Source organism: Oryctolagus cuniculus, chromosome 4 (genome assembly GCF_051225735.1).
Source record: "Oryctolagus cuniculus isolate XC-2025 breed Fujian yellow rabbit chromosome 4, ASM5122573v1, whole genome shotgun sequence".
NCBI lineage: Eukaryota > Metazoa > Chordata > Mammalia > Lagomorpha > Leporidae > Oryctolagus > Oryctolagus cuniculus.
Window position 1 is genome coordinate 131945780 of NC_142870.1, and position 23700 is coordinate 131969479.

At 46.4% G+C, this 23700-nt stretch overlaps 1 protein-coding gene across 4 annotated transcripts in view; it reads left to right on the forward strand.

Moving 5' to 3' along the window:
* WWTR1 (WW domain containing transcription regulator 1) overlaps positions 1 to 23700 on the forward strand; it is a 147163-nt gene that overhangs the window by 116924 nt on the left and 6539 nt on the right. For all 4 annotated transcript variants that reach the window (XM_008266319.5, XM_008266317.5, XM_008266316.5 and 1 more), the window contains exons 4-6: positions 3473 to 3711; positions 19294 to 19427; positions 21602 to 21714. In XM_008266319.5, the coding sequence (XP_008264541.3) occupies positions 3473 to 3711; positions 19294 to 19427; positions 21602 to 21714 (486 nt within the window). The remainder of the gene's footprint in view (positions 1 to 3472; positions 3712 to 19293; positions 19428 to 21601; positions 21715 to 23700) is intronic.

Sequence of the window (23700 nt, forward strand, 5' to 3'; positions counted from 1 at the left end):
AAGTAAATATGCTTTTTCCAAAGGGTTTCCATCCTTTGAATACTTGCCATTTCTTCATCTGTGCCTCCCTTCCCTGGCTGGAAGTCGGTTTTATGAATTAAACCTTCTGGACATCTGTTTTTTGTCTTCCTTTGGTCGGTATTTAAGAGCACGCTTTCCCTGTGGCTCCCTGCGTGCGTATTGCTGGCCATCCCACCTGGGCCTTCCAGTCAAGGTTGTAATGTTGCACCCATAAACTCTAGAAGTGAAACACTCAGTGCGGCTACTTTGGCATCAGTCTCAACGGATGTTCTCACCCTAAGAGTGTAAAAATGTCCATCTGGTTTCATCCACTCATCAGGTCGGGTACTGAGCTCCCCCTGTGTGTCAAGGATGGTGCCGGGAGGGGAGAGTCCTTTGTGCTGGGCTCAGTTCACAAAGGGGAATCCAGCTGTCTCAACAGTGCACTGTGAATGGTCTCACCTTCCCTAGGTAGCCTGTCACTGAGCTGTGCATCCATCTGAACTCACTTGAATTCTTCCTGTTGCTAATCCCATCTCCTTGCTGTAAGTTGTTCTGGCTTGTAGTCATTTGAAGATGAACCACTGGCCAGGGTGCTGGTGTCGGAGACCTTGAATTTGACCCTGGCAGAGTGGTGGGGTAATGTCCCTTTTCCATAAAATGCAGGCCTGTTATTTCCTGTGAGGGCAGGAGCTACTTATCCAGTGTCAAGCTCAGAGTTGGGCACTCAGTGGGAGTGCAGTAAAGATCAGAGTGAGGGGCTTCACCAGACACTTCAGTGGATGTGTTTTGGCCCACCCCACCTCCAGCCTTGGGTGCCATAAGGTGCCGTAAGGGTGCCTGTTGGAGTCCCAGCTGCCCACTTCTGATCTAGCTCCCTTTTGCTGCACCTGGGAAGCAGTGGAGGATGGCCCAAGTCCTTGGGCCCCTGTGTCCATGTGAGGAAGCTCCTAGCTCCTGGCTTTGGCCTGGCCCAGCCCTGGCTGTTGTGACCATTTGGGGAGTGAACCAGCAGATAGAAGATCTCTCTCTGTCTCTCCTCTCTCTTTCTGTGACTCTGGCTTTCAAATAAATAAATCTTAAAAAAAAAAAAAAAAAAGAAAAAGAAAATATTTAGTGTTGCTACTGGTGACAGTTTACAAGGGTACAAAAATAGGATCAACATGTAAGTATATTTCAGTGCAAAAAAAATTAAAATCCTTACCTAGTTTTTTCATGAAATACAATGCACTGTTTGAAGACCTCTCTTGTGTGTGTGTGTGTGTGTGCATGTATGTACTAAATATGCCACACATTTAATACATAGATGATTGGGCTACTTTAAAATTCATTTAAGAAAATTTACTTAGAAATTATTTTCACATAATTTCCACAGTAAATTGAAGATATAAAATATTTAACTTTTAAACTTTTATATTAAAATATGTCAATATTTTTATCTTTTATTTAAACAGTGTTTAAAGATGTATTTATTGGGCCAGTGCCGTGGCTCAGCAGGTTAATCCTCCACCTTCGGCGCTGGCATCCCATATGGGCGCTGGGTTCTAGTTCTGGTTGCTCCTCTTCCAGTCCAGCTCTCTGCTGTGGCCTGGGATGGCAGTGGAGGATGGTCCAAGTCCTTGGGCCCCTGTACCGGCATGGGAGACCAGGAGGAGATTCCTGGCTCCTGGCTTTGGATCGGCACAGCTCTGGCCGTTGCGGCCATTTGGAGAGTGAACCAACGGAAGGAAGACCTTTCTCTTCGTCTCTCTCTCACTGTAAATTCTACCTGTCAAAGGAAAAAAAAAGATATATTTATTTAGTTGAAAGGCAGAGTGACAGAGAGAGAGGGAGAGATGGAGAGAAATAGAGAGATCTTCTGTCCAGAGGTTCACTACCCAAATGTGTACAATAGCTGAAGCTAGACCAGGCCAAAGTCAGGAGTCGGGAACTCCATCTGCAGGCTCTCATGTGGGTGGCTGGAATCCACATATTTGGGGCCATCATCTGCTGCCTCCCAGGCTCATTAACAGGAAGCTGGATTGGAAGTGGATTCGACATGGGATGTGGGTATCCCAAGTGGTGGCTTAACCCACTGTGCCACAGTGCCTGTCCCAATATTTTTGTCTTTGGTAGTGATACCAAGTATAGCAAAAATTGAGGTTGTCCTCTCTTCCCCCCACCCCTGAAAATGAAGTGAGGTTATAAAATTATACCTTGCTGTCTTTGGCGCTGACCTAGGAGCAAATAGATGGAAAAATTTTGTTTTCGTTATTACATGATATTGCCTAGGCAGAATTGAAGCAAATTTGAATGGTCAGTTGTTTTGAGAAAAACTAGCACTTTTAGAAATGCATTAAAAATGAAAATAAATAATTTTGTGGCAGTTCCAATTATAGCATTATTAGAGTTCAGACTCTTTTTTTAAAAGACTTTATTTATTTGAAGGACAGAGTTACAGAGAGAGGCAGAGAGAGAGAGAGGTCTTCCATCCACTGATTCACTCCCAAAATTGCTGCAATAGTCTGAGCTGAGCTGTTCCGAAGCCAGGAGCCTGGAGCTTCTTTCAGGTCTCCCACATGGGTGCAGGGGCCCAAGGACTTGGGGCCATCTTCTGCTGCTATCCCAGGCAATAGCAGAGAGCTGGATTGGAAGTGGAGCCGCCAGGATTCAAACAGGAACCCAGATGGGATGCCAGCGCTGCAGGCCAGGGTTTTATCCTGCTGCGCCACAGCGCCAGCTCCCACTTTTTTCTAAAGTAAAGTTGTATATGCCGAAGTTTCACATGTTGGTAAATGCTGATAAATAGAGGAAACTTTAAAAGTTGAGAACACTTCTAGCATCTTTATCCAGTCACTAACATGCTTAGCATTTCTATGTACTTTTTTTCTCACTGATTTTTCCCTTTGCAGAAGCTCAGCCTTCTTTGGGGTTCCCTTTGCAGCCCAGGCATTAACGAGTCCTACCCAGGTGTGGGTTCCTGACCTGGGTGCTGTGATGGATATGTTGCTTGGCAGTTCACCTGTCCACCCCAGCAATGGCTTGTGGACCCAGCACGTGCTGATGAGCGTGTCCTCTCCTCAGCTGTGCCATACACATGTGTGTAGGTTGTCTGAGAAAGTGCACACACCCCCACCAAGATGACTCGGTGGAATTAGCTCATAATTCTTGTTAACCCTCGTGGAATTTGCTTTTTTGCCAGTGTGTTCTGTGTGAGGCTTAAAATGGGCTCCACCCGCAGGGAAGGTGTGAAAGAAGATTTTTCGTAGAACCCAAAAGCTTACTAGATGAGTCAGGAGTGGGGCCGCTTCCTGACCCTCCATGAATTGAATGAAGGTAATAATTACTTAGACAGTAATGATTAACAGGAAAGATCTTTGGAAGGAATCTTGGGAATGTGTACTGTGAAGCACAGAGCATTCTGATGGTCTCTTTCTGATAAGGTCCCGCAGGCCCTGGTGGGTAACCTCCTGTCTGTTTTTCCCTCCTGTAGTGATGAATCACCAGCACCAGCAGCAGATGACCCCCAGTACCCTGAGCCAGCAGAGCCGCCCTCCTCAGAACCCACCGGCGGGGCTCATGAGCATGCCCAGCGTGCTCACCACTCAGCAGCAGCAGCAGCAGCAGCAGCAGCAGCAGCAGCAGCAGCAGCAACAGCAGAAACTGCAGCTTCAGAGGATCCAGATGGAAAGAGAGAGGATTCGGATGCGCCAGGAGGAGCTCATGAGGCAGGTACGGCCTTCTGTGGCGCCTGGTGGAGGCTCTGGGGCCTCGGGTGCCAAGGATGGGTAGCTACTCTCTGCTGCCTGGGTGAGTGCATTTGCCATCTAGAGCCTGACTCTACGTCTTGATGTTAGGGTCAGTTGCCTCCCGTTGTCCGCCTGCATGGTCTTCAGTGCCCAACTTCTGCGAACAGAAAGGCTGGCTGAAGAAGTGTGGCTGCTTTTGGCTCCCACTGCTTCTCATAAGAAGGAGGTAAAGGAGAAAGTAGAGAGAATGTTCCAGTGATCTATAGTGGTGTAACAAGGTATTCCAGCATTTAGTGGCTGAAAATGATAGTCATTTCATTGTACTGCAGTTTTGTGGGTTAGGCCTTTGGAAGAGGCTCAGCTGAGCTATTCTGCTCTGTGTGGTGATGACCAAGGTCACTTAGTGATTTCAGCTGGGGGCGGGCTGGTCTGCAGGGTCCAGGATGGCCTACTGAAGTGTGTGGCACCAATGGTGAGGATTGTTGGACGGTGGGGCTTAGCTGGGACTAAAGCCTAGAGTATCTACACATGCCACCTACAGCATGGCTACCTCAGAGTTGTGGGACCTACTACATGGCAGCTTGGGTGTCCAAGAGACAGTGTTTTGAGGGACAGGAAGTGGCTCTGAAAAGTGTCATGGAGTCACTTTTGCTATGTTCTGGTGAAAGCAGTCATGGAGAAATGGCGGTACAGCAGCAAGGTGTGCCGGGTCGCGCAGAGAGAAATTCATGAATAGAGGGGACAGTCAGGCGATGGAACCACAAAAGGTTGGCTAGAGTGACACAGGAGCACGCCAGAGAGTGCTGGGGTCCACCCTGGGGCAGGTAGAGGTGCCCAGAACTGCAGAAAGAGAACGGAAAAAAAGAACTATTGGGAGGACGACTGCTGCGGCTTCTGCCACCACTGCCACCGCTGCCTCCCATCCACTCTGGGATGGTCAGGAAAGTAGTAGAAGATGGTCCAGGTCCTTGGGCGCCTGCACCCGTGTGGAAGACTGGAAGAAGCTCCTGGCTCCTGGCTTCGGATCAGTACAGCTCAGGCCCATTGCGGCCATTTGGGGAGTGAACCAACGGAAGGAAGACCTTTCTCTCTGTCTTTCCCTCTCACTGTCTGTAACTCTGCCTCTCAAATAAAATAAATAAAATCCTTAAAAAAAAAAAAAAGAAAGCAGTCATAGGACACCCCCAGATTATAGGAGGTCGTGGAAGGGGTGTGCCACAGAACAAATAACAAAGAATCTGCAGCAATTGGTCATTAGCAGGAAAAAGCGGGAAAATTGAAGGGAGAATAGGAAGGAAAATGGTCGGTATATGAGCTCTGTTAGCATGCTCTGCAAAGCCGCCTGGCCCCGGTCACTCATTCATTCAGTCAACAGAACCACTGCTGTGTGGTCCCCGTGGAGCAGGCTCAGTGCTGTACAAGAATGAATACAAGAGGATCCCTAAAGGAACCCACAGTTTTCTCCCTGCTTCGGTGGTCTGCTCTATGGAAGAATGCAATTTTTCCTTCTGTGTCGCTAAACTAACATAGCTCGTGTTTACAGACCTCGGACATTTTTCTGGCTACGTTTTGGGAAGAAAAGTTTAGTTTATTGGTGCAATTCTTCAGACTTTGCTTTATGACTCACATGAAGCAAGATATATGGGTAGCTTCCTTCTGCTCCTTTTGGGAAATTAGTTTTAACCGTTCCAGAAAGTTTTATTGGAGCGGGGAGGGGTGTGTGTTAGGTTAAATACTTTTTTTTTTTTGGTTTTATCTGATACTTCCAAAAATAGACTTCGACTTCTATAAATGAATAATGTATTTCTTATCCATCAATGAATAATGTATTTTTCATCGAATAAAGTCTAGAATATAAAGTACTCATGTTGGGTGTAGTTAAAATACATGGAAAATTAAAACAATTTCTTAGGCATAGCCTTTGAAAATAAAGGAAATGAATATAAATCATGCTTTGTTTTTCAGCTGAATACAGCTTTATAAGGTAAGCACGGTTGAGCCTTTTACCCTGAAGATTTATGTTTGAACTTTCTTTGTTGTATTAGGGAAACAGTGGTTTATCTTGTTTGTAGACATACGATATTGTGTTTCTGGCAGGAAATAATTGTATGATTGTTTTCTGTCTTTGGATAATGATTCCATTTAGAATAAATTTTCTTTGTTTTCATAGACAGTGAACTAAATAGTATTGGAGCAGCATTTATGAGTTCTCTCTTGGTTTTATATTTAAATGAGCCAAATGAGGGCTTTGTTTTTTAATAAAGCATGGTGACTCTTCTGCAAAGGGGGACTTACTTCTGTTTCTGCTTCTTAGTCTTTCTCTTGCTCCACCTCCTTCTTTCCCACGGAAAGTATTTCTGAAAAGGGGTGGGGAGAAGATCCCCGAATTGTTTCCCTTACTCCAGCTGTAGGTGCCTTTGAACCCTCATGCAGTGTTGATGGTTCATGTTACAGGAATGCGGACGCAGTTCCTTACATGCTAATCCTGGAGGCTGTGGAGCTTGGAGCATTTTGGTGCATCATAGTGAGGAGTTCCACCATGGAGGGCAGCAGGGGAAAAGGCTGTGTGGATGTGCTCAGAGGCTCCCACAGTTCATTTGTGTGTGTGTGTGTGTGTGTGTGTAGTTAGGAGGAAGGGACTGTACAGGACAAAAAGTTCTAAGTTAACTTTCTAATAGTGGAAAGTTTTTTCCCAATCCAGAAGCAGCTTGCTCTTCAGAGCCAAAGATATTATTTAAGGCCATTCATGGACACTGCAAAAAGTTTGTGGAAAAATGGAATTAAAAGATAAGTTTATATTGGTGAGTTTGTTGAAGACCCTGTGTATGCATGAATTTCCACATATTTTTGCACCAAAATAAACATATTTTATTCCATTTCCACAACTATTTTGAAGTCCCCTCATGTAATAAATGATGTTGCAATCTCTTAGAGCACCTGCCAGAATGCCTGATTTTGTGGATTATATGTGTCCGCTTAGTAGGGGTCTTGACTTCTTTCTCTTGGCGATTTTCTGCTTCTGTTGGTTCCTCAGCCAGAGTAGGGGCAGGGAAAGGGATGGGAAGCAGGAGTGATCTGTGGCTTATCTGTTTAACTGCCTCCCAGCATCTGTAGGAGTTGTAGGGATGAGGGAAGCAGTGGTCCTGCTGAGACAGGAAGCTCACCTGTGGGCTTGCATTTTTCCACTCTGTCCCACTCTCATGTCCTGGGTAGCCAACAGCTGCCTGAATATCCCTTGCTAGTTGGAAAGTTTGTGATGACCCAGACTCTCCTCTTCCTTGCAGGAAGTCCTAACTGTACGGTCTGTCTGCTCAGGACCCTTGCTCTGCAGGTGGATCTCCACCTACCTGTAGTTCTAGCCAAGGAGAGTTTCCCAGAGAGAAGCCCCATGCAGTGTTCTGTCTCTAGCAGAAAGGGAGCTTAGCAAAATCTAATAATTACTTGAATTTATCCCTAATTCATAGGAAGCCATCCTTGCTCTGTATGTTTTTATTATTATTTTATTTTTTAAAGATTTATTTACCTTTATTTGAAAGGCAGAATTACAGGAAGAGAGAGATCTTCCATCTGCTGGTTCACTCCCCAAATGGCTACAATGGCTTGAGCTTGGCCAGGCCAAAACCAGGAGCCAGGATCTTCATTTGGGTCCTCTACTTGGGTGGCAGGGGCCCAGGTACTTGGGCCATCTTCTGCTGATTTTCCAGGCCATTAGTAGGGAGCTGGTTTAGAACTGGTGCCCATACGGGATGCCCATGTTGCAGCCGGTAGCTTAATCTGCTGCACCACAACACTAGCCCCTATTTTTACTATTCTTAAATGAAATGTTAAATGAGGAAGGTCCTTATAAATCATAGGTTACACAAGTGTTCAGTTTCCTTTCTCTTCTTCCTTCTGCTGCTGCTATTACTCCTCAGCCCACATAGTTTGACAGTGTACAGTGGAGAAAAAATTTTCTCAGTCCTTATCTCACAATCTGATGTCAGTTTACAATGTGAGAGCATTGTGTGTTAGCTCATTGGCACTGAAATTGGCAGGATATTAACAAATTGCAAATCTGAAGTGAACCTCCATTATTTCCAGTTGTAAACCTTTTTTTCATTCCTTCCTTCCTTTATCTCATCATTCATTCATTCAATGAATGTGGTAGAAAACAATAGCAAGATACGTGGGACGTGGCTGCCTCAGATAACTTATTTTCTAGTAGAGGATGCAAAATAATGACATCTGAGGCTGGCGCATCCCATCTGGGTGTCGGTTCCTGTCCCAGCTGCAGCATTTCTGATCCGGGTCCCTAAGAACGTGGCTGGGAAAAGTAGTGGAAGATGGTCCAAGCTCTTGTCACCCATGTTGGAGACCTGGATAAAGCTCCTGCTCCAGGCTTTGGCTCGGCCCAGTCCTGGCCATTGTGGCCATCTGGAGAGTGAACTAGTGGATGAAAGAGCTCACTTGTTCTTTCTCTGTCTCCCTCTCTCTCTGTAGCTCTGACTTTAAATAAATAAATAAATAAATGTTTTTAAAAATGACATCTAATCCAAATATGTGGCCAGAGTAGGGGATTAAAACCATTCTCTACTTTGTGAGGTCCCAATGGCTACCATCTTTGACTTTCATTACTTGAACTGAGACCAGACACACTGGAGAACAGTTCTCTGAAACAAGTATTAAGTGCTCCTTTATTTCCTTGATTTTTTAAAAGTCATATTATTTATTGGAAAGGTAATGAGAAAGAGAGATGGACAGACAGACAGAGATCTACTATCCCTTAGTTTACTACTCAAATGCCTGCTGCAGCCAGAGCTGGGCCAAGCAGAAGCCAGGAGCATAGAACTCAATTCAAGCCTCTCACATGGTTGGCAGGGACCCAACTACTTGGTCCATCACCTGCTGCCTCCCAGGGTGCAAATCAGTAGGAAGCTGGAATCAGGAACAGAGTCAGGCTTTGAACCCAGGCACCCCATTATGGGGTGTGGACACACCAGTGTCTTAGCCACCATGCCGAATAGCTATGCTTTTATTTCTTTTCAGTGATCTCGGGCCAACAAGGTCTTGAACAGCTACCTAAAAAGAACTTTGTTGGCTCTGCTGACTAGGAATCTTCTGAAGTGGGAGCATTTCCTCAACCATGGTCACTCTACTTTAGCATCAGAATTGAGCTACTTTTTCTTATCACCAGTGAATCATCTCAGAATGGCAGGTGCTCCGAGTGGAGGGATGCCCTGCCCGGTCTGCAGTACACAGCCTGGTTAGGAAAGTGGGTCATATGTCACTGACATCATAAAGCGATTTTCATGGAAGACTTGGTCCATTTTCCGTGATACAGTTTTATTCTTACTAAATTTCTTAAAGGGCTAAGAGGCAGCTTCTTGTTCTACTCAGAAGAAAGTTTTTTTTAATCCTTAAAGATTTAGTTTTTACTTAAAAGGCAGAGTTACAGAGAGAGAGAGAGAGAGAGAGAGAGAGATTCCATCCATCTACTGGTTCACTCCCTAATGTGGAACACCATCCGAGTCGCCCACGTGGTTGGCAGGGACTCAATCACTTGGGCCATCTTCTGCTATTTTCCTAGGCAAATTAACAGGGAGCTGGATCATTAGGGGAGCAGCCAGGACTCGAACCAGTTCCCATATGGGATGCCAAGCACTGCAGGCAGTGGCTTAACCTGGTATGCCACAGTAGGGGCCTCAGAAGTGGCATCTTAGCAAAGAAAGCATCTCTTTTTACTTCCTGGTATCTTAATTTTTAAAAAGGAAATTAGAATTTTGTTCCTTTGAAGTTTTTTAGTAGAAAAGAGTTGTTTAATGTTTAAAAATATAAATTACTAAGTTCTTTTTCAGCACAGTGTTTGCTCAGTATCCTAAAAGTCATGTTTGCAACTTTACCAAATAAAATGGAAAATGTTAGTCACTGGTAAGACATTGGGAAACAGACTTCTCGATTTCTGTTTATACATCTCAAAGAGCTTTCCTTGACATGAAAACACATGGGTGGGTCTGTCAGAAGAGAGGATTTCTTTCATGTGTCTTATTGTGTCATGTAAATATTATGTATATTTGAATATAAAGCTTTGGAGCTGGAGCCTGCTGCCTGGAAGATTTTAACCTTAAGAACTTCATGTCGGCCTCCAGGGCCTGGAAGACTAAAGTGGTGAAGCCTTGGCTCTCCCTAGCCCCTTCTTGAGCCCGCGTTATTGGGAAACCGTCATCATTTCCCAGCCTTCCCTCAGCTGGGCCTGGGGGCCAGGGACTGCAGCCTGTCAGACAAAAACGCTGACTCAGCCTGGCCTCTGGTTGCCGGGGCAACAGAGAGGCCACTGGAAGGAGGCCGCAGGATTCTCCTCATGATTCCCCGGGGTAGATCCCTGGGGTTTGCTGAGCTGCACCGACTGTGAGGGGCACTTGTCTGGGGAAGTGTCATGGGGGGATCAGCTCTCTGCAGGGATAAGAAGTGTTGCCTCATGAAGCCCACATGGTGGCTGTTCCCTGGTCTTCCCTTCAGAACATGGGTCTTAAATTTAGCTTTTAGAAAAGCCCTTCCCGGGGCATTGCCGGCTCACTAGGCTAATCCTCCGCCTGCGGTGCCGGCACACCGGGTTCTAGCCCCAATTGGGGCGCCGGATTCTGTCCCGGTTGCCCCTCTTCCAGGCCAGCTCTCTGCTGTGGCCCGGGAGTGCAGTGGAGGATGGCCCAAGTCCTTGGGCCCTGCACCCACATGGGAGACCAGGAGAGGCACCTGGCTCCTGACTTCGGATCAGCGCGGTGTGCCAGCTGCAGCGCGCGGGCTGCAGTGGCCACTTGGGGGTGAACCAACAGAAAAGGAAGACCTTTCTCTCTGTCTCTCTCTCTCACTGTCCACTCTGCCTGTCAAAAAAAACAAAAAAACAAAAACAAAAACAAAAACAAAAACAAAAAACAAAAAACCACAAAAACACTTCCCGGCCTTGGGTGTCAGAGGCCGGGTCAGCCAGTGGTTAGTGAATCTGTAAGTCCTTCGGTAGCAGTGTGGCCATTTCAGTCCATTCTTTCATTCATTTGTTCAACAGATGTTCCAGGCACTGTATGTACAGCAGTAACCCAGACAACCCTGGCCCGTATCTTCCATTCTAACTTCACTCATCCTCCACTTTGTTCTTTTTTTCCCCTGGAATATTTACTTATTTCAGTGGCAGAATAAAAAGAGAGAAAAAGAGTGAAATCTTCCATTTGTTGGTTCACTCCCCAAAAGACCACAACAGCCTGGAGTCCAGAGCCCCATCAGGTGTCCTGCATGGGTGGCGGAGGCTCAAGCACTCGGGCCATCTTCTGCCTTCCTAGGCACATTAACAGAGAGCTGGATCAGAAGCAGAGCAGCCAGGACTGGAACTGGTGCTCTTGATATGGGATTCCTGTGTTGCAGGTGGCAGCTCAGCTGACTGTACCGCAAAGATGGCCCCAGAAGTCATCCACTTGGCAGTGTCCTGATGGTCCCTTGTTGTTGAGGACTGGTACTGGGCCACGTCTTTGTACAGGGTCTCTCTCTCTCTCTCTTTTTTTTTTTTGAAACAACATATTGCATGTGATAAATGCGTACAATTTTGTCAATTTAAAAATATAAATAGATAGTAAAATAAAAACACCCCTTTGAAAAATGTTATGAATTGAACTAGTTTTAAAGTGGAGATCCATCAGTGAAATACAGCTTATTTCTGTTGTTAACAAGATCACTTAAGTAGGGAGAAATATTCCATTTCAAAATTCACTTAGTACTTTTTAAGTTTTATTTATTTGTTTTTATTTGGAAGGCAGAGAGAGAGAGAGAGAGAGAGAGAGAGAGAGATCTTCCATCTGCTGGGTCACTCCCCAAATGGCCACAACAACCGTGACGGGGTCAGGCCAAAGCTGGGAGCCTAGAACTCCATCTGGTTCGCCCATGTGGGTTGCAGGGACTCACATACTTGAGCCATCACCTGCTGCCTCCCAGGCTTTGCACTGACAGGAAGTGGGAGCGGAAACAGACCTGGTCTTGGGCCCAGGCACTCTGATACAGGGTGTGGGCTCCCCGAGCAAGCCGCTGTGCAACAATGCCTGCACCTGGCAGTATTTATATAAGAGTGTATCTACATTATCATGTGTTCTTAATGTGATTGTAAAACAGAGACAGAGTGTATGCAGCACAACATTGTTAAATACACCAGGAGTGAAAAGAGCAGCAGACAGGCGGTGGGTATTAGCTATGGCCTCACCTCGTATCCTCCCCAGAGTATCCGAGTTTTGACTGCTCTTTTACAGCGAGAGGCTGGCAGCTGAGTGTGTGTGAGGAGGTAATCAGGAGAGAGAGGCTCCCTGAAATAGGACCCTGAATTTCTAGAATCCCTTGGCTCAGAGTGAAAGAGATGTGTGTGGGGGAAGGTTTTCCTTCTGTAGAGATGGTAGATCATTCTTTTTTTTTTTTTTTTTAAGATTTATTTATTTATTTGAAAGTCAGAGTTATACACAGAGAGAAGGAGAGGCAGAGAGAGAGAGAGAGAGAGAGAGAGGGAGGTCTTCGATCCGCTGGTTCACTCCCCATTTGGCCACAATGGCTGCAACTGAGCTGATCCAAAGCCAAGAGCCAGGAGCTTCCTCTGGGTCTCCCACTTGGGTGCAGGGACCCAAGGACTTGGGCCATCTTCTACTGCTTTCCCAGGCAATAGCAGAGAACTGGATCAGAAGTGGAGCAGCCAGGCCTCGAACCTGCGCCCATATGGGATGTCTGCACTGCAGATGGCAGCTTTACCTGCTATGCCACAGCGCTGGCCCCAAGGTAGATCATTCTGTGTTCAGCCTCTGAAGTTCCTTGGGGATTTGAGAGAGAGAGAGAGAGAGAGAGAGAGCGAGTGCAGCCACTATGCTGCACCAGAATAACTCTTGCAGCGTTAGGATTTGGAAGCATTGTCTTTATTTTTTCCTTTTCTTCTGTTTCTGCTCACTCCACCCTTTGTAATGAAAACAATCCAGCCTCCCATTTTTGTCCACTCCCTGGCCACACGCGCTGCACCGGCACCCCTGAAGAGGCGATTGTCATGTGCCTCCCTTTGAAGTCCTTCCCGGGGAGGGCAGGGGCCTGCTGGCAACCAGAGGGGCTCCCTCAGCCAAGGCCAGCCGGGCTGCGGCAGGCTCCACTGCTGCCGCTGCCTCTCTCACCTCCTCTGTTGGTTTCTTCCTCAGGCCAGCTGCAGGCCCCGGGGGGAACTGGGAGGAAGGGAGGTCTAGGGACTGCTTCCAGAGACACCTTCGCCCACAATCAGCGTTTGTCTGTCACATGCGCCACCCTGTCCTGCTTACACACCGGCCAGAGCCCCAGCCCCTAGGAGAAGGCGTTCTCTTTTTTGAGCCACACAGACGACCACAGACTCGTGGAGATCCTCCAGGCCTTATTTGGCAATGGTCTTTCCATCCCCAGCTTGGACAGAGAGAAAACAGAAAGCTGGGGAGCGAGGAAGGGTTGGGGTGGTGCCTTTGCAGATCCTCCTGAGGCCGGCCTGTAAAATCGGCATTTATGACCGTGCGTGTTGCACGGGGAGGTCCCAGGGCGCCGGCTCCACCCATGTCCGTTGAGAAGTACAATAGACTGCGTCCGGGCAGTGTGCTTCCACGCCGAGCAGGACAGTTAACCAGGCCGCTTCCTCCAACTCCCTCTGCACGGCCTGCGGGAAACAGTGTGCTGTTTCCATTTTAGAGCTGGGGAAGCAGGCCAGAGAAACGGAGTCAGTTGCCCAAGCCTTGCAGCCTGAAAGTAGGTGAAAGGGCTGCGAACGTGAGGCCTGCCAGCGTCAACCTCCCTGGCTGTCTTCTTTCTGCCGCACTGATTGTGGTGGTTATGGGAGCAGACACACGGGCCAGACGGCCTGGATTTAGATCCTGGCTCCCCCAGCACCACCGATTAGCTGAGGGATCATGGGGAAGTTGCTCTGTCTCTCTGGTCCTTACTTTCTTCATCTGGAAAATGGAGACAGTGGAGTTGTCATGGGAATGGAATGAAATAGAATGTGCAAGTATGTGACGCCTCTACCTCCCAATGTGTTGAACATTATGAGTAGCTCATTCTCTAGACAGCTTCGCTGTGCCGTGTTCTTTACGAGCTTTCTAATCTTTAAAAGATAGCGCTTACAAGCCATCTTTTTCCCAGATGAACAAATTATCAAGGAAGCTTAAGACTGTAGCCCAGAATGCCACAGCTATATAAATACTGAACTGGGATTTGAACTCCTGTCTTTCTGATTCCAAAGACAGTTCATCTCCTGCCCTGGACATATCCAGCAGCATTGCAACCTTAACTACTGCTTGAGACCTCCAGTGGCCGATATCCCAGACGAGTGAGAGGCAGCCAGTTCCCCCACTGAACTGACTACAAACCGGAAAGACCTTCCTGTCTGCCTCGAATCTGGGATAGACGACCTCTTCCTTTGCTCATGTGAGAGTCCATGCTGTGCCCCTGGAGTCCTCTGCGCTGGGGAAATAGTCCCCCACTTCGTCCTAGGCTGTTGGCCCCCTGTCCCCTGCCCATCTTGACTGCTGTGCTTTGCGCGCTCTTTGAAAAGACTTCAGTACAACGTTGGACAGAGACTGGGAGCAGCCTTGCACAGCTGTGTTGGCTGGAGGTAGGGAGATGAGTGGGAATATCTCAAGAAGCAGTGATGTGCTGCCTGCCACTCAGATGGAAAGGAGTCTTGATGCATGGAGATGCCTGGGAGATGGATCTTTGACTCCATTATTTGTGAAGGTCTGATGCCGCTACTAGAATCCTCCATGAGGTCAGCGCGCTGTCTGCCTTGTCAACTGCCGAATAGCTACTGCTAAGGACAGTACCTGGAACGTGGTAGGCTCAGTAGTATTTTAAATGCAGGTGCAAATGAATGAATGATTTTGGGGGCTGAGGGAGATGTAGTTGACTCAGATTTTGAGCATGGTTGGGTGGTAGTGATGGCATAAAGAGAAAGCTTGAACTTAGTACGAGATCCTGCTTTGGGACCAGACGGAGTTTCAGACACCAGCTGGACATGTTCAGTTAGGAGTTTAGGGCTGGGAAGGTGGGAGGGAGTGACGTGGTGTGGTTGTGGTGTTCAGGGCAGGCATCCTGGATGAGGTGGTGTAACAGGAACTGGAAGGCTGGGTAAGCTCAAGGCAGACACCCCAGGTCCTGAGAGTCTGGCAAACTGAAGGTTTGCTCCACAGAATAGGGTGGGTGGACATGGCGGGGACACTGGAAGCATCTGTCAGTAGATGCTTCACTGGAGCAAGGATGGGAGAGGAGAGACGAAGCAGGAGGCTCAGCTGTGCCTGCAGCTTAGCACTGATTCTCCTGCCTGCACCAGAGGAGCTGAGGTCTGGGCCCTGCACTGCCCATTCTCAGAGTCGGAGGCCTGAGTCATGGCCTCCGTGTGCCTCGCCCAGCTGTCGCCCCTCTGGCTCCACTTGAGCTTACTTAGCCCAGGGCCCGTTTTTTGTCTTTGTCTTTGCTTAGCCTGCTTTAGTGCCCTTACTGTTTTTTTTTGACTGCTGCTTCTTGGTCTAGGTAAAGATGGGTGTTTGCCTTTTATTTGTGCCAGTGCAAGGGCATTGGATGTCATGGGGCTGTCGTGATCATTCTGGGTCTGGGCTTTAATTTTATATCTAAATTTAGTCTTCAAACAATAACAACAAAACCCAACCCTCCCGTGTGCGGCTGGGGACTTCTTGGTGAGGTTAGACCTTTTGTTTCTACTCCTTGGATTTTGTATTGTTTTTGTTTTTCTCTTTCAATTCATGATCAGACATAGGGAAATGTTCCAAAAACGGCTGGAATTTTTAAAGTACTAAGCATAGGATGATTGTATTATAAAATATAATTAAGTGAAATGAACCTGCTTCCCACACTCCATTTAATTAATATATTTATTATATTATTATATTTATTTTAGGGATAGATAGAGAGGAGAGAAGGAGAGAAAGAGAGAGAGAGAGAGAGAGAGAGAGAGAGAGAGAGAGAGATATCTTCTATTTGTTGGTTCACTTTCTGAATGTCTGCAACCACCTAGATGGGGCCAAGTTGAAACCAGGAGCCGGGAACTCAATCTGGTATCCTGTGTGGGTGTCAAGCACCCAAGTCCTTGAGCTGTCATCTGCTGCTCCCTGGGGACTCATTAGCAGGGAGTTGCATTTAGGATCAGAGGGAGAGAATGGCAGGCCCGAGGCTGTTTTCAACAAAGGTCAGGAAGGAATGTCTCAGGAGAGAGATTTGTGGGCAACAGGCATCGAGTGAGGGAGTGAACCCAGGGGAGGTCTGGAGAGTGAGTTCCAGGCAGAGGGAGCGGTTCCAGCAGTTGGTGCTGGAAGTGGGAGGCGCAGCAAGGAGACCTGTTGATGGGAAGAGAGAAAGGGAGGGGCGGTGGGCAGGGCTGGCTGGCAGGCAGGGCTCTGGCGGCCACGGGGAGGATCCATCCTGGTGGGACACAAGGCAGATTCAGGCACGTTCAGGGACACAAGGCAGATTCAGGCACGTTCAGCGCCCTCCCTGTGTTCTCCCTAGGTTTTAGTCATCTGGAGTTAGAAAGTGATCCTGTGAGCCCCCTGCAGACAGAATGTAGCGTTTCCTCTCCGCTGACTTGGAGTTGATTTCAGATCTCTTTCATCTAACAGAGAGAACAAATGTGAAACTGCACAGTGAAGTGCTTTCCCCAACATCGTGTAGACCCTTTCAGCTTTGAGTATTACTGATAGTGTCTTGACATGTATGTATATATTTAGCACTCACAGCATTATTTTTATGCTGTCTCTATGTAGAATATTTGAAGTAGTTTAATTGAAGAATAAAGGTTGGGGACAGGGGTTTAGCGTGGTGGTCAAGGCATGGATTAAGATGCCGCATCCTAGAGGCAGAGTACCTGTGTCTGATTCCCCTGCACCAGCTTCCTGCTAATGTAGGCACCAGGAGACAGAGGTGGTGGCCCACCCACATGGGAAATCTGGATTGAGTTCCTGGTTCCTGGTTCACGGCTGGCCCAGCCCCTGCCATGTGGGCATTTGGAGAGTGAATCAGTGGATAGGATCTCTGTTTGCCTGCCTCCCAGATAGATAAAAAATTTTTAAAAAGAGAATTTAGAGCTATATGCTTTACATCTAGTTTCTGATTTTTTATAAGCAAAATGTTCACATTGCCTGTTGTTACAGATAATAAATAATGTATATATTTTTTAAGCTCCATGAATTCCAGAAATTATTCTTACTGTATTTAAATTCTGACCTTGGCTATCACAAATTCAGTGTACTCTTAAAACATATAGCAGTAAAATTTTGTTAGGTATAAAGAAATGCACCATCGTATTTTTTTGACAATGAAGATTATTAGCCAAAGGATCTTTTCATTTATGATTTATAAGGAACCAGAAATTACACCACTGACTGGATGTTTTCAAACTGTGCTTTGGGGTCTGAGTAAATGGGGGATTGGGGCTCATGTGCTCCATGCAGGTTCCTTGTACCAAGTTCAATTCCTTTTGTTCTTCTCTATACAAGTCATTTAGGGATGCTTGGATTGGACAGTAAGGTTTCTAATGCACACTGTTTGTCATGTAAAAACTATCAAAAATAATTCAGTTTTTCTAGATGTGTTCTGAGGGTGCTTCCAGGATTTTGAATGATGGACTAAAATCATCTTGTAAAAAAAAATCTTCATTTTTTGGTTTGCTTTTTATGTGTTACTGGATAAAATGTGTGAAGCAGTCTGATTATTTCAAACTCAGTGAATCACAGTCCTAGTTTCATTGTAGGCTAATTATCAATCAGTTCTCTCATGGGTTGTAAGAGTCCTGTTCCCACAACTCCGAGTAGCAGCACCGTGAACTCTGGTAACCTGAAGTTTTTATAGCTGATGACTTCACTGCGAGTTGTCTAGATAGCAGGTACTCTCCGTGTTCAGAGAAGAGATCTCACAGAGACACCTTACCCTAGGTGACCTAATGTTCCGTTTGCCCTGGTATCTGTGGTTTTGGGGTTTGAGGGATGGTGAGACCAGTAGACTTCAGCGTGGAAAGAGGAAAACCCCTTGGCACACATGGGGAAAGGGCCTGTGAGGATAAACATACAAAAGTGTTTTGGAGACTGAAGGGAATTTGAGGTGTGTTCGTGTTTGTCAAAGTGGGAGAGACTTCTTACCAAAAGTAAATGCAGTCAACAGATTTGTAACCTTTGGGTCTACTCTCCTTGGTGAAGTAATGTTAACTTCAAAAAAATAATGCTTGCTTTTATATGTTTTGCTACTAATATCCAAACTCCATGGGATTTAGATTGGTTCTGCATGGTTTTCTCAACCGTCAACCATTTTAGTTAACAAAATTGTCAAATAGAAAAACCGGATTGACTTTTTTTATTTTAAATATTTTTGGTTAACATGTTGACTGACTTTTAAAAAAAATGTATCTGTTTGAGAGGCAGAGAGAAAGACAGAGACCTGGGTGGCTGTGTTTGTGCCCCCATCTGCTGGTCCACTCCCCAAATGCTTGCCATGGCTTCCTAGCCAGGACCAAAACTGGGAACCCAGAACTGAATCCAGGTTTCCCATGTGGGTGGCAGAAGTTCAGTTACTTGAGCTATGATTGCTGCTTCCCAGGGTTAGCATCAGTAGGGAGCTGAAGTTAGGAGCTGGAGCTGCGTTTCAAACCTAGGGACTCCCAATGGGACACAGAACTCCTAGCCAAAGTCTTAACTGCTATGCCTACTACCTACCGGTACCTCCACTGACTTTTTTTTTAACCAACTTTTTTTCTTAAAGGTTTATTTATTTGAGAGGCAGAGTTACAGACACAGAGAGGGAACGGCAGAGAGGTCTTCCAACCACTGGTTCACTCCCCAGATGGCCACAGTGACTGGAGCTGGCCTGATCCAAAGCCAGGAGCTAAGAGCCAGGACCTTCCTCTGGGTCTCCCACGTGGGAAGGCCCAAGCACTTGGGCCATCCTTTGCTGCTTTCCCAGGCCATCAGCAGGGAGCTGGATTGGAAGTGGAGCAGCTGGAACTTGAACTGGTACCCATATGGGATGCTGGCGCCACAGATGGAGGCCTAACCTACTGCGTCACAGCACCGGCTCCTAAACCAACTTTTTAACTAGTTATTTTTTTCTCCTGCCTATTGTCATAAAGCTAGATATACTTTCATATAGAACCTAAATTTTGTAATCTCACCGCTTCACTGGCTTGTAATTGGCAAAGACTGGAATGTACCTGCTAATTCAGAGGAATCTGGTTTGGTCTCAGAAGCTGAGATAAAAATACCCTAGTCTCTGAAAAGTTCCTTGAGAGGTCATTGTTTGATTTGGCCTTTTAAACAATTGCATGGTTGGACAATTGCAAAGTAAGTGACCAGAAGCTGAACATCCCCTTCACTTTGTGAATGTGAAAAAGCGACTTATGTCTGTAAGACTTTCTGCTCTAATGATTTCCTGATGATTTTGACTTGGCTGGCAGTACATATAAAATGCTTTATGTATTGAGTGAAAAGATTTCATGAGAAGTTTGCTCCAAATTTTGTGCCAGTGAGTAACTCTTGCCTCTCCCTCTGTCTGTCGCCCTGTGTAGGAGGCTGCTCTCTGCAGACAGCTGCCCATGGAAGCTGACACTCTGGCCGCGGTCCAGGCTGCAGTCAACCCACCCGCCATGACTCCAGACATGAGATCCGTCACGAATAATAGCTCAGATCCTTTCCTCAATGGGTGAGTTGGTGTTTGGGGGCCACTGACTTTTGCTGTTTTAAATATGTGGTCTCTGTTTACACTGGAACAGGTGCGGAGCCAGAGGGTGGGGCTGAGGACAGAGGGATGAGTGGGCAGAGCTGGCAGGACCAAAGGAAAGTGGGGGAAGTATTCACCTTCTTTAAAATCTCATTCAAAAATTGATGGTGTGACATGGAGTTAACTTCTAGTCAGCAGTCTGAAAACAAAAATGAACTTAGAATTTAAACAAGATGGTGCTGTCTAGTAATTCTAAGAATCTGGTGGCATCAACAAGGAGATAAACGCTTGTGCTATGGTAAATTGAGAACAAAGCAAGAAGTCATGTTTCTGATGAAATATGAGTAAGGTCTGTAGTTGAGGTGCAATACAATGGCCGTGTCCTGGTTTGGGTGACTGTTCTGTGGTGATGTAAAAGATTATTGGGGAAGCTGGGGGAAGGGTACAGGGAAACTCATTCTACTTTTCTTGCGTCTTCTATGCGAGCCTAAAATTATTTTACCATTCAAAATTGATTAAAACAATGATTTTTAAAAATGAAACAACAGCAGAAGGAAAAGATTATTTAGCAGAAATATCTTCATGAGTAGACGTAGTCAACTTTAATTGTACCCTTTCAAACTCAAATAATACTCTATTTCCTGTCTTTTCTGCCTTTGCAGAGACTTTTGGCAAACAAACAAATATAATCTTGAGTGTTATCAGAGAGAGAAAAGAAAAACAGTAACCAAAATAATGAAGGAGTGGGGCTTTAAGTTGTTGACTTTGAAGTAATAACTATACAGCAAAGTATAAAGAATGACAGAACTACTCACATACCCACTACCCAGATTGCTACATTTCCACCTGATCTTATTTATTTATTTATTTATTATTTGACAGGTAGAGTTATAGACAGTGAGAGAGAGAGAGAAAGGTCTTCCTTCCGTTGGCTCACTCCCCAAATGGCTGCCACGGCTGTTGCTGCGCCAATCCAAAGCCAGGAGCCAGCTGCTTCCTCATGGTCTCCCATGCAGGTTCAGGTGCCCAAGCACTTGGGCCATCCTCCACTGCCCTCCTGGGCCACAGCAGAGAGCCAGACTGGAAGAGGAGCAACCGGGACTAGAACCCGGCGCCCATATGGGATGCCAGCGCCGCAAGTGGAGGATTAACCAAGTGAGCCACGGCGCCGGCCCTGTAAACAACATATTACAATTAATATTTGAACCCATCTCTGCCACTACTGAAATCTCATTTTTTTGCCTTCTTCCACTCCAAGTAGAGTTGCTATTCAGAAGATGATGTGTCTATCACATTTACTTTAAAGTTTTTATTTATTTATTTGCATTTTATTTGAAAGGCAGCGAGAGAGAGAGAGACAGAGACAGAGATAGAGATCTTTCATCCACTGGTTCAACCCCCAACAGCCAAGGCTGTACTTCTTTCTGCTCCCTAGTATGTGTACCCATATTGAGTCAGTACTATTTTCTGTTTTTTTTTTTTGAAAACAAAACAAAACACAAACAAACCACATTTCTGTAAATTGTGTCATACTCTGTGTCCACGTTATTTTGAGGTGAAAATGAAATCAGTGCCAATTTACTGTGAATTATCAGTATTTTTGTTGTTGTTGTTGTTGTTGTTCAAGATTTATTTATTGATTTGAAAGGCGCAGTTACAGAGACAAAGAGAGAGGAAGAGACAGAGATCTTCCATACATTGATTCACTCCCTATATGGCCACAACAGTCAGGACTGGCCCAGGCTGAAAACAGGAGCCGGGAGCTTATTCTGGGGCTCCCACATGGGTGCAGGCCCCCAAGCACTTGGGGCCATCTTCTGCTGCTTTCCCAGGCACATTAGCAGGGAGCTGGATCAGGAGTGGAGCAGCCGGCACTAGAACTGGTACTCATATGGAATATCAGCAGCTTTACCTGCTGCACCGCAGCACGGACCCCAGTGAATTACCAGTTTTATTTGCTTCCCATGTATTAATTTTAATGACATTGAGGCACATATTTCAAAGTTAAAGGGAGGCACAAGTCTGCTTCCTTTCATTGCCTGGAAAGCTGGGCGGAGTGATGGAAGACACTAGTTTAGAACTTTCGTGACTGTGTTTTCATTTGCAAAGTGATGTGGTGGGCTTGCATCTCAACTTCTCCATCTTCTGCCCTGCAGAGGGCCGTACCACTCGAGGGAGCAGAGCACCGACAGCGGCCTGGGGTTAGGTTGCTACAGCGTCCCCACCACTCCAGAGGACTTCCTCAGCAATGTGGAGGAGATGGACACAGGTAGGAGAGCCACGCAAGGGCATGCAGTGTGTTTGTGGTTTAAAATGGTCTGTTCAGGCACCTCAATGCTAAAATCCAGCCAGAAGCACTAGTGCCCATTAGCGGCATAAAATGACAACTGTAAAGCCACCCAACCCCAACACTAGTAATAAACTCCAGCCCCGCCTCCTTATTCAGCCAAATATAGTTTTATATATAGGCATGGGGTCTTTTAAGGAAAATCTTAATTACATTTTTTTGAACTTTTATTTATTAGAAAAGCAGAGAGACGGGGAGGGGAGACAGAGATTTCCCATCCATGTTCAGTCCCCATATACCCGCAGCAGCTCTGGCTAAGCTAGGCTGCAGCCAGGAGCCGGGAACTCCATCCAAGTTTCCCGTGTGCGTGGCCAGCACCCAACCTGCTTGAACTGTCACCTGCTGCCTCTCCCGGTGCACGTTAGCAGGAAGCTGGAATCAGAATCAGACCCAGGCACTCCAATATGGGAGTCTCCAGCAACATCTTAACTGTTGCACCAGCATCTGCCCTTGGGCACAGGACTTTAAAATCTTTTTTTTTCTTTATTAACTGATCCTTGTATTGTATAGCCTCTTCCTCGCAGTTGCATTAAGATACCCCTGTCTGCTTCGCCGTCTTCCGCAGTAGGTATTTGTGCTGGACTGGATTTCAGTTGTAATGGGTCGGCCACTTTCTCTCCTGGGGACTGGTACTGGCTGACATCTTTCCACTGCCATGCACCATCCATTTTTTCGTGTCTCTCACTGCATTTGGGGAGCAAACGGCAGGGGCATCTGAAAGTGAAACAACTCGGGGGATTCTCAATGGTCAGCTCCCAGTTTCAGTATGGAAATCATATCCTCCCTCGGTAAATACAAAGAGGACCAAGATGACTTTGACCTCATCCCCAGCCAGGCCATCCTTCCACCTGGCCTCAGCAGGCTTCCCTGATGTGTTCTCAAGGCGTGGGACTTCCAATTGCAAAATCCGAATTTAGTCTTATTAGCCTAATCGAGACTTCACTCTAGGAATCAGACTGCCAGAAGGTATTCTACAGCCCAAAATAAACGACAGCTGAGGTGTCCACCATTTGGAGGATGCATTTAAGTTTTCCTGCATCATCACTGATGATAGAAAGTTAATTGTTCTGTGCGGAAAGTAAGAAATTGCTTTTAGGGCAGGCATTTGGTCCAGCTATGACACCGTTTGGGACATCCACTTCCCATTTTGAAGTGCCTTGGTTTGAGTCCCGGCTCTGCTTCCAGTCCCAGCTTCCTGCTAATGCAGACCTGGGAGGCAGTGGTGATGGCTCAAGTACTTGAGTCCCTGCCACCCCTGTGGGAGACCTGAATTGAGCTCCTGGCTAGCATTTTAGGCCTGGCCCTAGCCCAAGCTGCTTGTGGGCATTTGAGGAGTGAACCAGCAGATGGAGATTTTCATGTGTCTTGTCTGTCTTTCCCTCTGCCTTTCAAATTAATTAATTAACTAACTTTTAAAATTGCTTTCCTCAAGCATTTGTTCCTAGTGCCTGTGCTTGCTAACACTCTTCTAGCTGAGTCCTCTTTGTGCTGTGAATCCAAATTGGCGGAGACTTAGAGCCACACTCACAGGCAGGTGTTCGCCGAGCCCAGCACTGGGGCAGCTCCGGGTTCTCCTTGCAGCTCCTTCTCTGTGCTCTCAGAGGCGGACCTGGTCTTGGGAGAGGTCACACAGAATAGTCTGAACTGCTGGCTTTCCTCTTCAGTGTATTGCTTCAGTGTTCTCTGTCCGCCTCCAAGCCATCTCTCTCCTTGTTGTTATTATTATTATTATTATTATTGGCTTTACTGTCTTTGGAACAGTCCTAAGTGGCTCCTTCCTGTGTTTAAACATTGTTTATGTTCATCTTTTAAACACTGGGAAGCCAGTAGAGATAAAATCAAAGTTAAATCAGAAAAATCCTCAGGAGAGTCTTTTTGAAAAAGAATGGACTCTATTTTCTTTTGAAA